This window comes from Colletotrichum scovillei, assembly GCF_011075155.1.
Source record: "Colletotrichum scovillei strain TJNH1 chromosome Unknown Contig00010, whole genome shotgun sequence".
NCBI classification, from domain to species: Eukaryota; Fungi; Ascomycota; class Sordariomycetes; order Glomerellales; family Glomerellaceae; genus Colletotrichum; species Colletotrichum scovillei.
The window spans coordinates 2,331,230-2,345,152 of NW_023336268.1; the positions used below are offsets into that span (position 1 = coordinate 2,331,230).

General features: G+C 53.1%; 4 protein-coding genes across 4 annotated transcripts; 2 read left to right on the forward strand and 2 right to left on the reverse strand.

Moving 5' to 3' along the window:
• Positions 1-1,517: 1,517 nt before the first annotated feature.
• Positions 1,518-3,008, reverse strand: HER10_EVM0009950 (uncharacterized protein; the record flags this gene model as incomplete). The annotated part of the gene is made up of 1 exon (XM_035479421.1): positions 1,518-3,008. One exon carries the CDS (start codon positions 3,006-3,008, stop codon positions 1,518-1,520), a length of 1,491 nt encoding a protein of 496 aa, XP_035328390.1.
• Positions 3,009-7,607: 4,599 nt separating this feature from the next.
• On the reverse strand, positions 7,608-9,062 carry HER10_EVM0008785 (tartrate dehydrogenase; the record flags this gene model as incomplete). Its single annotated transcript, XM_035478294.1, has 3 exons — positions 8,570-9,062; positions 8,024-8,514; positions 7,608-7,964 (listed from the first exon to the last, which is right to left on the reverse strand). Exons 1-3 carry the CDS (start codon positions 8,829-8,831, stop codon positions 7,608-7,610), a joined length of 1,110 nt encoding a protein of 369 aa, XP_035328290.1. The 5' UTR covers positions 8,832-9,062.
• A 416-nt stretch (positions 9,063-9,478) lies between these two features.
• HER10_EVM0004073 (uncharacterized protein) lies at positions 9,479-10,426 on the forward strand (the record flags this gene model as incomplete). Its single annotated transcript, XM_035473730.1, has 1 exon — positions 9,479-10,426. The coding sequence occupies one exon, from the start codon at positions 9,479-9,481 to the stop codon at positions 10,424-10,426; it is 948 nt and encodes a 315-aa protein (XP_035327858.1).
• Positions 10,427-11,287: 861 nt separating this feature from the next.
• Positions 11,288-13,032, forward strand: HER10_EVM0009067 (vitamin H transporter; the record flags this gene model as incomplete). Its single annotated transcript, XM_035478566.1, has 7 exons — positions 11,288-11,481; positions 11,537-11,558; positions 11,617-11,720; positions 11,783-12,371; positions 12,426-12,698; positions 12,750-12,821; positions 12,880-13,032. The coding sequence occupies 7 exons, from the start codon at positions 11,288-11,290 to the stop codon at positions 13,030-13,032; spliced, it is 1,407 nt and encodes a 468-aa protein (XP_035328313.1).
• Between the last annotated feature and the right edge of the window lie 891 nt (positions 13,033-13,923).

The window sequence follows — 13,923 nt, forward strand, 5'->3', positions numbered from 1 at the left end:
TCGTCGCGGGAGACTTGTTGAGTGGTTTGGCGGGAGGCAGTGGGGGCCGATTGGCGGTGGGATTGCCGTGAGTAATTTACAATGTTTAATGGTGAATCTTGTGAGTTGAGCAGATTTTCGCACAGGTCAAGCTTTTTCATTGTGTGAGGCCTTCAATTGAGGCGAATTGTCTGAAGTTTGTCTGAGCTGTTAACTTGAGAAACGTATGAGGCTCTTGGATGGAGAAGATTGAATCGGGGAGTTCCATCCGATGCGGCTGAAAGAGCAGCTGAGTGAGACCCCTCTTTTGAGTAAAGATGAGAACGAAGTGAGACTCAAGACGACTTTGAATCTCAAACGCCAATCCAACTTCATTTAAATAATCAAATGTCTCGTCTGATTGCCTCCTTCGCCGCTTCGGATTTTCATCTATTGTACATGTTGGGCTGCGCTGTAGAGATATGCCTCATGATGAGAGGCAGGATCTCTGTAAACGCTTAGCATGAGTGGGTAGATGCTGCGGTAAGGCGCATAAATGTTTTAATGATTCTACCCGCTGTCATCATCTAGCGGCATTATATCGCGGGGCGCATGAGCATGTTCATCCCCGATACCAGCACAGATGAATGAGACGTTTAGATATGTGAATTATCGATGATGGGAGATGTAGGCGCGCTGCAGAGGACCTACATAAAATGCACAACTCCATTTTGTGCAACACCACCACGAAACATTCACAATTCCAGTACGTACCCGCTAATGGTTGCGAGACGGTTTCCTCTTTCAATCTTCTTCGCCTCATTCGAACGGGAGTCCAGAGCTTCCCCCAGAAAATCAGAAATGGGGGGACCCGACCGCCGCCCCGCGGGCCTCGAGCTGCCTCGATCACATCGCGACATCCCACGAGACACCACACCATCTTTCTCTCACACATCCACAGAAGCTACTCGCCCCCGGGTCCCAAAACTCTCTTCCGCTGTGCGTCTCGCGGCCCATGCTGCCACGAACTTGGGAGCCTGGGCCAGGCTTGGCTTTCTAGGAAGGCCGCCCTTCGCTGTTTCGAGGTGGGAGACCTGTCAACTTTGCCATGTTGCTCACTTTGCAATTGAAATGAGCGTCGTTGATGGATGAATGCCCACTCGTGTCGGTAGACGTTGAGTTGGTTCTATCCAGATCAGTTATCGTGTATTTCCATAGTGAGATCTAACCAGATCCGTACCCTTAGACAACTGATGAGACCACTGAGCAATGTCTAGAAGCAAGAAATGATTTACTTATTAATCGCAAAAATCCGCCCTCTCGGTATCTTTCTTTTCCTGGGTATCCAGGCTCTCATGCCTTGTCTTGTCAGTCAGAACCCATGCGTCCTCCATAAGTACATGATCTTGGCAGCGCCATTATTAACACTAGGTTACAGTAATGAGCCACTCCCTTTCCACTCTCTTTCCCTCTCTCTTCGCCACCATCTGACTGCTTCTCTTTCTGTCTCTCTCTCCCACTCATACAAGGGAGGGCTCAACTGTGATTAAACACTAGGCTCATTGAAGCTTGGCCGCGTTTCTTTCGGCCTTGTTCTCTTTCCACCACTTTTGCTCGCGCTTGATCGCGTACTCGATCCAAAATCTCGCAGTGACACCCCAGATTATAATCCATCCAAACAAGACGCCCAACGTTGTGCCAAACGCGCGTTCAAACTCCAGATTCCAAATGATGCCGGCCACGTAGCCAATGTACGCCGTGCAGCCGCCGATCCAGAAGAGCGTCAACTCGAGAATCATCTTGCGGAACATCATCGACTTGTCGTACCGCTCGACATACCTTTTGCGGAACTCCCTGTTCTGTGCTCCGTCGACGGCAAAGAAGTCTTCGGCGGCATAGTAGACGATGGGTTTGAGTCGTGTGCCTTTGGGGTCCGAGTTGATACGGAACGGGATCTTGATGGGGATCAACGTCGCAAAGGCAATGACGTCCAGGACCATGAACATGAAGGCGGGAGAGTACAGGTACAACCACTCGACAACGTCCGGCTCGTAAACTGTGGTTGAGCAGACAAAGGGAACCAAGGCGGCAATCAGACCGAGCGCATAAACCCAGGTCGTGGCGTCCAGCTCCCACCAGTGCTTGGACAGCAGCGGCGCGCACTCGTCGAAGCGGGCGATGAGTCGATATACTCGCACAATGAGGATGTACACTTCTCCGAAGCCAAAAGCAATAATGGCAAAACCGAGAATTCTACTCTCAACCGTCTGGACGGGAGGGAGTCCGCACTCCACGCCCGCGTCGTAGGCAGACTGACACGCGGCGCGACGATCGTTTCGTCGGGCGCGGAGCCAACTGTAGTAGATGCAGACCGGCAACGCGAGATCAAAGAAGAGAATGACAAACGGGCCGATTGAGATGGAGATGTGTTCCGTCCAGTCGACGTACTTTGTCAGGGGCTCGAGCTCGTCGTCGTCGCCGGGGGTCTCGCCCGTTCCCGCAAGGACTCCTGCCGCCGCCGGATCAGTCGTGGTCTTTGGCACGCCGTCTCGACCGAGCATCTGCGCCGTGCTCTCGCTGACGGCCGTGATCGTGGAGTCGCGGAATGCCTCACGGTTCTCGTCGCCGGGCGCGCGCTCCCTGGCGATCGCCGCGTCCGACGCAGCGGTCGGGGCGTCGGCTGTACCGCCGCCGCCGGCCACGGCCGCTTCGTTGGAACCCCTCCTGCTGCCCTGCTGGGATCCGGCTCGGCTTCCCTGTTGCGATGATGATCCTGCGACGACTGCTGCCCGGGTACCCTCGACGGATGGTTGTCTGCTCGGAACCTTTTGTGAAGCTGGTTTGCTGCCGTTGTCTCTTCCGGCGTCTTCGCTCGGGGCTCTGTCTTCGGACGGGTGGCTTTTGCCCGAGTTCGAGGTGCTAGGTGGCTGTTCTTGCGGTGCGTCTTCGAAGCTTGCCTTTGACGATGTTATTTGCTCGCCCTCATTGTCGCTGGTGATATCAGCAGCAGCCGCCGCCGCAGCGGCTGGCTCGTTGCTTCCTGACTGCATTGAGGCAGCTCTACTTAATGTCTCTTTCAAAGAGTAAGGCTTCGTAAGTGAACGGAGGATCGGGAGAAGGGAAGGGAAAGTGACAGTAAAGAACGAGTGAAAAGAGAAGCTCGTTTGCGCGCGCGCCGGAAAAGCAACAGCGACAGCAACAACAGTGACTTTCGATAAGCTTGACCTGAGTGACAAGCAGAAACCAGAGCTATCTCGCGCCTTACCTCTCCCTCCCTCTTTACCACCCACACGAAGCGGCGGTCAACTACTTCATATGGAAAGGTGTTCACTGGCCAAGCAGAGAGGGAGGTGTGTGTGGTGGCGCGGATCCCAGGTGCACGTTCGCCCACCGTCGCAACACGAATCATGAGGGCAGCATGAAATGCATCGCGACATCAGACGGATGCCTGACCGGCCGGTCCCTGGTTTCGAAAACGTGCCCAGGTTGTATCTGAGCCATTCCAGAGGATGTTCCTTTTCGGGCTCCGAGCAGCAGCGGTCAGCGGCGGGCTGCCAAGAAAGCTGTAGCATCCGTAGCAGCACTTGCTGCAGAATCAATAGCAGGGCCGTTGTCCTCGGATTCTCCTTTGACGGACTGGCGGAGCTTCCTTGGTCCTGGGAAGCCGTCCTAGTCGCGTGGTTGGCACCGGTCACAAAGTGGTGTTGGCTTCAAGTGTTTGGCATCCTCCCTCCTTTGCAAACTTTGGTCGGCATTAACCCAGAGCTTCACCTCAATCAGCAACGCCAATGCTCTGGACTCTCTTTGCCCGCGTCTACCGCCTCCATCCCACCCACCCCCCTTTGTGGGTTGTGTGTTGGGAAAGGCAAAATAAATCACCGAATGAAAGGGGGTAGGAGTGGTGTCGAGCTGACAAGACAAGACACGATACTTGGCGCCGTGGCCCCCAAGCCCCCCTTGGCCAGAACTCGCCAGGGCCAAGACCTCTCAGTTCTGTGAGACATGAAGTATGTTTCCCGGGATCTAGCCAGACTCCAGTCGGAACATGAACTTTCGGAGGATTTGGCTCTCCACGATCGGCGACGGACTCCGTTGCGGAACACGTCGATTAGCTCCCGACACAGGGGCCGACCCTGGCGTCGGCTCTCCCTCCCACGCCGCCCACTTTGCAGCTTCTGTGATCGACTTTCGGCGCCCCTTGGTAAGAGCAAAAGGACCTACCAACGTACTTGTAACTAAGAAATTGGGGAACAGCCGGCGCCCCCGGGGTTCCCATGCTCTTGACTCGAGCCAGAACCGTTGCCCGCTCGGTTGCGTTCAGTTCTAGCGTCAAACGCTAGTGCGGAGTCAAGTCCGGACATCAGAGCACATGGGACGCGTTAGTAGAGACCGTGAAGGCATAGAGAAAGGGAGGGAGAGAGAGAGCGATAGAAGCGTGGCAGCAGAAGCACAGAAGAAGCACGGCAGAGAAGCGCATGCACGCCGTGTTCAACTGATCAAGGGCATATTCAGCTGAGGTGTTGTAGGAGAGGGAGGGAGCTGTGGCATTAGGAGGGGGAAGGGCACAAGTTGCATTCAGGCCCGCCCGACCTTTTCCTTTGCCAATGCAGAGCTTCATCCCAGAGAGCTGGTCCAAGTCCTCCCTTATCCTGCAATTTGCAGCAGAGGCACACGATCAAAGCGCAAAAAAGCTCCCCCAAAAGTCCAGTTATCCAGTTTCTTTCCCCCAATTCTGCATTTCCCCATTTTGCGAGACTCTCCCATGTTTCCTGTTATTTAATGCAGGCATGCCATGGCTTGCACCAAGGTTCTACCCTGCGATATCCACCTCGTTTTACTGCGGTGGTTATGGTCTGACCTTTGAAGGGTATATATGGACTTTTTGTCTACGACGTTTAGAAGTCGATGGATATCCCATGAACCCGGAACTCAGCTAGCATCTAGACCCTCTGGCTTGTCTCCATCATTCCCACGTTCCGGACCCATCCAGAACTGTGAGGAGTCGACACTAACGCAGCTCAGAGCTACGCTTCGGCCTTTACAGCATGACGGCCGAATCAAAAGGTTTGCAAAGAAGCGTTGTTGGTGCTGGAACGGCCGGACAGAATTTCGGACAGATAACATGGAGCTGTATCCGAGTGCCCGGTCTGCTCACGTCTACCTTTCCCCCAACCTAAAGCGTCTATTCGCACGATTGTGTCGGACCACGGGATGAGGGCAAACTAGCCGGTATTCGTTTGACACGCAGCGACTTCCTCTGCTACTGTCCATCCATCCACCCACCCATCCCCCCTCTTTTTCGATCTGAACTGGGGATTGATGTCTTCATGATACAGGAGAAGCAACATGACTCTCCTGCCATCCAAACGCAGCAGCCCATTCCCTCCCCCCCTTTCCCATGTTTATGAGCTACCACATCATACATCGCCCATCGCCGGTCCAGGGCGCCTAGGCACCAAGTGTATTCAAGGATGCGTTGATCAACGCTGTCAATGGGATTTCCCGCGGCCTCCTATGACTCCACTTAAGGGGTCCCTCGGGCACTTTTAAACTCATGGTCAATGGCTATGGCTCTGCCTTACGGGCGCCCGCTCGTGGCTGACGGGCATCCTCATTTTCGCGGAGATCCTGATCCTGATTTGCCTTGTGCTGGGAGTCATACGGATTACCTGGGTTAAAGACCGGACACAAGACCCATCCGTCACTTGATGGTTGACTTGCGCCAGCTCGCGTGTGCCCATCACCCGTCTGCCTTCTTTAGCCGCCGGCGCCTATAACCTGTCAAAGAGTCAGTCCTCTCAGACTACCCATGTAATAACTGAAGCTCCCGTCGCTTTCGAGGCCGAGTAACATCGCTCGCTGCAAGATGCAGATTGCTCTCCCTCCGGGGCTCCGGGTCCGTTGATCTCACATCGTGAGATGTGAGATTCGAGATCAATCCTACCTACCCTTCCTCCACATGCCTACATGTAAAGTGCATACATACGTTACTTCACTTTACCTTGCCTGCCTGCACATGACGGCCCGCCGGATCGCGACGTTGTACGCATTCTGTAGCATCAGACGCCCCGCCCCGCTTGGTCGGCGGATGACGCAGTAGATGCGACTTCCGAGCCTCCTGACCTTTTCTCAGTGCTCATAGATGGATGGAGAAAGATTCCAAACACGTTCCACGGAAACATCGGAGCGAGAGTTCTCGACGCAGGAAAAAAATAGCACTGGGGCCATCAACCGTGCCCTCGCCGTACCTCCGTCCCTTGCCATGCTAGCGCCTTTAATTATTTCCGTCTTCTTTCTTTCTTTCTAGATCGACGGTAGAACAAGCGGGCTGTGTCAGATCCTCATTTCCCCTGCCACGCGATTCATGGAAACATCACTGTCAGAGCACCCGGCGCGCTGGGTCCGTCGTTACATCGTCAAGGCTGAGAGGTGCAGCAGTGCAGCTAGCACGGCCGAATACGCTAGACTATTGGGGATTGGTGAGAACAGACTTGACTCGGATCGGGCAGCTACCGCGAATCGTAAGGGAGGATGGGACAAAATTAAGGTCGTCAATGGGGCGAACGGCCCTGTCGAGTTTTTGCATGTGAAGTGGGTAAGAATATTGTTCTTCCGTTCATCTCGTGATGAGTTCGTCACTTCACATAGGCCCCTACAGCACGGAGCAGGCGATGCTCACTTAGCACGTGTTCTATAGAATATTAAGTGCACGTCTCCAGCGTACCTAGTCTATTTAACAGGCATGGGACAATTTATGAAAGTCAAGATTAAAGATTCAAGATGAGGTACAGAGTCATCGGCCGCCCCGACTGGGAATCGTTTCATGTCGGGAGTATCAGGGGCTTGGCTAAGTCGGAGCGAATCGGGTTTGCAAACGGAATGTAACCTCCTGTTGCTTCAAGGGAAGAAGACTAGCTTGTCACAAAGATTCTAGAACATAGTCATGTATTGTACAGGAATAGCACATGCATCTCATGGACTTGACGATGCGAAACGTTCTAGACCTTTCCCACGTACTCATCTGGAGGTCAAGCGGCATCATGTCACTGCAGGTTTTGGAAACAAGTTCATTGACGTAAGTGGCTTGAGAAGGACGGGATAATTAATGAGGCCCTCATCGAGATGCTCATCATGACTTTCAGGACTCTCTATCCGTACCATACTTACCTAAGGTACTTGCATTGGTATCATTTCTGTTCTGCTTAGAGTGCTATTTTTCATCAAACTCTTATGTAGGAACTTCTATCGACTTGAAGATTCATTTTAAAGATGACGCTGTCAATTTCTAGAGGAAGTTAGGGGCTATCACAGTCAATCTGTTGTCCTAGAGTTATTAGGTTGATGTTAGGGACATCTCCATCATTGAGCGAGCTGATAATCGCGATGTAGATTGTTGAGTTTAAGTATCAATCATGAAGGAGGGTGACATTCCAAGTGCGACTCGCTTCATATTCGAGGTTTGATAAGAACGGTGCCCGATGGTCTGAAAGATAAGGTAGCCCATAAAGCGCCATGTAAGCGCACCGGGTGTGTAAATGTACATATATGCTGGTATTCTATTTGCTCGTTGCTTCCTATCGTGTAAGCTCAGGTCCTCCTCATGCGCAATCATAAATCTTCCACCATATCTCTTCTGTCAAAGTGACCCTCTATTGCTTGCTCTTGCCAAGCTTGGCCTTGATCTCAGCCACAACGGCAGCAGTGACCTCCTTCGTCGTCGCCTTGCCACCGAGATCAGCAGTGACAATACCGTTGCCGGTGACGTTCTCGACGCATTCCATGAGTTGCGTCGCGGCCTCCTTCTCGCCGAGCCACTCGAGCATCTCGGCAGCGGTCCAGAAAGTAGCAACGGGGTTGGCGACACCCTTGCCAGTGATGTCAAAGGCGGAGCCGTGGATGGGCTCGAACATGGAGGGGTTCTTGCGGCTGGGGTCCAGGTTGCTGGTAGGGGCGATACCGATGGAGCCGGCGAGGGCGGCAGCCAGGTCGGAGAGAATATCGGCGTGCTGGAGCCTTCGTTAGTCCCCTAATCATACATAAACTGAATTGACAAACATATACTTACCAGGTTGGTGGCCACAATGGTGTCCAAGCTCTTGGGGTTAAGGACCATTCTTGTCGTCATGGCGTCAACGAGCATCTTGTCAAGAGAGACATCGGGGAAGTCCTTGGCAACCTCGTAGACAACCTCATCCCAGAGAACCATGCCATTACGCTGGGCATTGCTCTTAGTGACAAAAGTGAGAAGCTTGCGGGGACGGCTGCGGGCCGTCTCGAAAGCGAAGCGGATCAGACGCTCAACACCGTGGCGAGTGAAGATGGAGACCTCGGTGGCAGTCTCCCATGGGAAGCCACGGTGCGAGCGACCACCCTGGCCGGCGTACTCGCCCTCGCTGTTCTCACGGATGATGACCCAGTCCAGATCGCCCTCGGCGCAGTTGCGGAGGGGAGATTGCGTACCGCGGAGAACACGAGTGGGACGGACGTTGGCGTACTGCTGGAAGGGCTGGCAGATTGCCAAACGGAGACCCCAGAGGGAGATGTGGTCAGGGACATCTGCGCTGGTTAGTAATGCGCACGGGTTGAGTCTTGACTAATGGAGGAAACATACCGGGGGCACCGACGGCGCCGAAGAGGATGGCGTCGTGCTTCTTGAGCTGCTCAAGGCCGCCGTCCGGGATGTACTTTCCGGTCTTCTTGTAAGTCTCGGAGCTCCAGTCGTAATCAGTGAAGTTGAGATCGAATGTGCCAAGAGTCTCGGACAGAGCCTTGAGGACCTCCACACCGGCCTCGATCACCTCCGGGCCGATGCCATCAGCCCCCATGGAGGCGATGCTGTAAGACTTTTGGGCGGGGAGCGCACTGGGCGACATCTTGAATGATTGGGAGGGGGTTAAAGTGGGTGGATGTTTTTGGTGATACTATGATATGAGGGGCCAGATTCGAGGGGTAATTATGATTCGTTTCTTTCCCTTGATTATAAGATGGAATAGATCTTGAGGTTGGTGGTGATAGTTGTGTTGCAGGGTATGTCAGAGCGCAGTGAAGCTGTCTTCTTTTGTAACCGTCAGATTCCCGCCGACAACGGCTAGATCACCGTCTTCATCGCCCACCATCTTCGGGAATGCGCCGCAAGTGTCGGGGGTTTGTGGAGTTGGGGTTCGTGGTGGAGGCGATCTGGGGTCCGGGGAGCGGTATTGACTTTGTCCGCGGATGTGTCTTCACCAGCGGACAAAGACAACGCCGCAGGACTATCATTCGACGGTATTGAGTTATTTCCTAATTGCCTCCCACGCAAGACAGGATGAGCCTTTTAACGCAGCTACCCTGAATCTCGATTAGTCTCACGCAGAGTCATTTACAAGCCTTCCCCACGTTTGAAAGCATTTGAAAGCATATCAACACGTGCATCCCTCCGGAGCTAGCATACGCGCCCTCCTCGGTTTCGGGCTTGAGAAGCGTTTTTCAACTGGCAAGTTTCTCGTTGGCAGGTGGTTGAGCGTCAAGGTAATATTTCACCATGATCGACACAACAGCCTTGGAAGCTGTAATCCAGCAAATTCTCCCCTCAATCAAGGCACATAGAGCGGAGTCGGCGACCCCCTTTATTCTTGGCCTTTCGGGCCTGCAGGGAAGTGGAAAGTCAACATGGGCTGAGGCTCTTACCAACACACTCAACGCCAAGTATGGCATCAACACAAGGACGCTTTCACTAGACGACCTTTATCACAATCATGACCAACTGATATCATTGAGAGATTCCAACCCCGGGAATGGTCTTCTCCGGACTCGCGGACAACCAGGAACACATGATGAAGATCTAGCGCGACGCTTTTTCGACGATGTGTCACAGCCGCAGTCAAATCAGACGGTCGCAGAGCCCATCAAGTGGCCGTCATTCGACAAAAGTCTCTTCAGCGGTGAAGGTGGCAGAGCCCCAGAATCACAGTGGGACAGCGTGCCCAGGAACCCACCTCTGGAAGTTCTCATCTTCGAGGGTTGGTGCCTTGGTTTCCAATCACTGTCGCCCCAGGAAGTTGAGGAGAAGTGGAAAAGAGCCAAGGAATTATCAACAGCAAACTCCGAGGTCATCCAGCTATCCGCAACGACACTAGCCAGTCATAGCCTCGAGCATCTTCAGCTCATCAACCGGAACCTGGAAAGGTACTGCGAGAGCTTCATGGGCCCCTGGCGGTTCGACGCATTCCTTCACCTCAGCACAGACCAGCTAGTCAACGTCTACCACTGGCGTCTGGACCAGGAGAGGGCGTTGCGGGAGAAGAAAGGTGCGGGCATGACGGATGCGGAGGTTGTTCGTTTTGTTCAGGGGTACATGCCCGCGTATGAGCTGTATCTAGAAAGGTTGACCAACGAGTCTTTCTTCGGGCAGCAGGACGCTGGAAGAAAGGCTCATGTTCGCGTTATATTAGACTCTAATCGAAAAGTCCTGGGCGTCTCCAAGGCGTAAAAGGCATTTGCAAACATTGAAGTATTTCATCTCTCGTCTTATGTGAATTTGTGATCGTGATCAGTGCCGTATCGTCCTATCTCCAATTCACCTTCCAGATCATCTTCTGTCTAGAAATCGTTCACTTCCCAAGGTCTGAGGATCTAGACCTCCTAGGCCCATTTCCATGTCTCAATCTAGGAATATTCTAATTCATATCATTCCAAGGATCAACAAAACCCCATGCGCAACCCTCAATTAGTCTGTATTTTAGCTATCCGGGGTAAGTCAGTCCCACGTCTCTGGGCCCGATACGCCCCCGCAAGCCCGTCCGACCGGATGGGTCAGCAGAAGAGACCCGTCAAATAGCCTTAGCAACACCAATCCAGATGAACATGTGCCCCTAGCTCGTCGAATTCCCCCTCATCGTAACCCAGCTAAACGTGGTGAAGAACCTGGCTTGCCATGCCATTTCCCCGCGTCCCCCGCAGATCTACCCCAAATGCCCCGGTAGTTTCTTTGTCCGCTTAAGCTAGTATAAGTCCGGGGAACGAGGGAGACTTTTCCTCGTTTGTTTGCGAGGAAAGCATCTAGGGAAAAGGGACACCGAGCCAGGTTTCTGTTGGTGTGAAGAAAAAACATGGCATGATTAAACACAACCCCGTGGAGTTACCCCGGACTGAGCACAGATATTCTGGGGCAAAAGACAGGCAGATCCAAGGTATAAGAGCTGATCTGACGCCTGTCAGTCTCATCTCTTTGCAACCCACGGACTCAGCGATCTCAGCGGTCAACCTTCCTCTTCCTACTTGCTGCATATCGCCAATCGTCCCAAATTCTTCCCGTCATCTCAATTGAGTCTGCGCAGAGACAAAGACCACAATGGCTCACGAGAAGAAGCAAGACTTGGACCTTGAGTCTAAGCCCAACGACAACTTTGTCGAGATGTCGACTGAAGATGAGAAGGGTGGCGTGTTGCAGCCTGGGGCCGATTACTCTGGTGCTGTGGCGAAGACGAGCGCAGAAGAGATTGCCCTTGTCAGGAAGCTTGACTTTAGAATCATGCCAACACTTTGGTAGGTTTCCAACTTCCATGTTGTTGATTCGACTCAAGAGCTAACGAACTACCAGGTGCATGTACTTTCTGAACTACGTACGTCGTATCTGTGTTGCTGCGGTCAGTCCGAGCGAGAAACTGACTTGATGCACAGCTCGACAGGAACGCAATCGCCCAGGCCCGCCTGGATGGTCTCGAGAAAGACTTGGGTCTCCAAGGCTCTCAGTACAACACTTGCATCTCAATCCTTTTCGTCGGGTCAGTTCATCTCTCCCGAGCTACAACTTCCCAAAGACAAGCCCTAACGATACGATCTACAGATACCTCCTGATGCAAATCCCCTCCAACATGCTCATGTCCTCGAAACACGTCCGGCCATCCATCTACATGGCAATCTGCATGATGGCATGGGCTCTCGTCTCCGGCTGCACCGCCCTCGCAAAGAACTACACCCACCTCGTCATCGTCCGCTTCTTCCTCGGCGTGACCGAAGCCCCCTTCTACCCAGGCGCCATCTACATGCTCTCCATCTTCTACACCCGCAAGGAAATCGCGACCCGTCTGTCAATCCTTTACTCGGGAAACATCTTTGCCACATCCTTCTCGGGCCTCATCGCCGCCGCTGTCTTCAACACTATCGACGGCAACCACGGTTTGAAGGGATGGCAGTGGTTGTTCATCATCGAGGCGTGCTTGACCTTTGGCGTCGCTGTCATTGGCATGTTCACCCTCGCTGACAGCCCTCTTACGACCCGCTGGCTGAAGCCCGAGGAGCGTCAACTCGCTCATGACCGTATGCTCAGGGATACCGTCGGCGTTGAGGAGAGCAAGGGCGCCAAGGCGGGCTTCATGCAAGCCATTCGCGACCCTCGTCTCTGGCTCCTCTGCTTCATCCAAAACATGCATCTCGTGAGTTCACTTCTTATCCTCCACCTAATGTTCATATCCTGACACTAGTCCTAGTCTGCATGCGGCTTCAACAACTTCTTCCCAACCGTCGTCGGCTCCCTGGGCTTCAACGACACCATCACCCTCGTCCTCACCTGCCCGCCGTACCTCGTCTCCGGCATCTTCGGCTACCTCGTCGGCATCTCCTCTGGTAAATACAACGAGCGAACCTGGCACATCACCGCGTGCATGGGCATAGCCATTGTCGGGTTCGTCATCTCGTGCGCGACTCTCAACACGGCGGCGCGGTACATTTCCTGCTTCCTTTTCGCATCTGGAGCGTATGCTGTCAACTCGTGCATCCTGGGCTGGGTTTCGGCGACGCTGGGATCTACGCAGGAGAAGAAGGCTGTCAGTTTGTCTATTGTGAATGTGATTGCTAATGCGTCGTACATCTACACTGCTTACCTGGTACGTGAATCATCCGCGTCTCTTGTTGCCGGCGTCGAAACTAACAGTGATTTTGCAGTACCCCAAGAGCGATGGTCCTAGGTACCTTACGGCCATGTCGAGCAATGCGGCCTTTGCGTTTGCTTGTATTGCTGGTACATGGGCGTTGCGATTCTGGTTGGTCTCTACGAACAAGAAGATGGGCGCGAGCGGTACCAAGTATGCCTACTGATGGCTGGAAGAACGCATACGGTCATGCTGGAAAGAGCTTGTACCATTACACCGCCTCGCGTCATCATGGGTTATACTTGAACATATGATACTTGTAGGAGAATGAAAGATATCGCAGCCACACTACTGGCTATATTCTTGTTTCACATCTTGTCTTGATTCGTCAAGATGTTCCATCGAGTTGATTAACATGTTCGCCCCGCTTGTCTCGTGAGCGTTGCATCCTGTGGGACCACGACCCGAACTGGCGGGTTGCCGGTGATCATCAGTCCCAGTCTGTCGGTATCTTTTCAGAGCTACTGGTGGTGAGCCAGACCCTCGGGCCGGAGATCTCAACTTAAATGAAGGATCGGCCCAATGTAAGTCTTGGGTCCTATTTGGTCCAGATCTTTGGAAGATTCATAGGATCACTCGCAACGATACCAGCTATCAATCTGCCTTCATATTGCAACCCGTGGAGTTGAATAAAAGTGGCCTCGCGCGGTTTCCGAAACAACACGCAAAAGTTCAAAACTCATTGGAAATGGCTATATATCGCACGTGGAGTTGCAAGAGACAAATTCCCTGCCTGTATTTGCTAGGAAGATGGGTATCAAAGACTAAAGACATATCGATGCTCCAGCTTTTCCACTATAGTAATCATTCACGCAACCTCAGCCTACATCGGATTTCACTCTGTATCCGAAAATGCTCTCCTCATTAAGCATTACCGCAAATACGACCACGTAGGATCTACAGACGGATCAAACTGCGCCGCCGCCAGAAACGGATAATCAATCGCCCCAAAGGAATTAGCAAAGAGCTGATCATACCAAACCATAGACTCCTGCCCCTCGCCAGGCGCATTGTCCGAAGTCCCCATCGCAGGAAACGACGTAGCGGCACCTAGAGA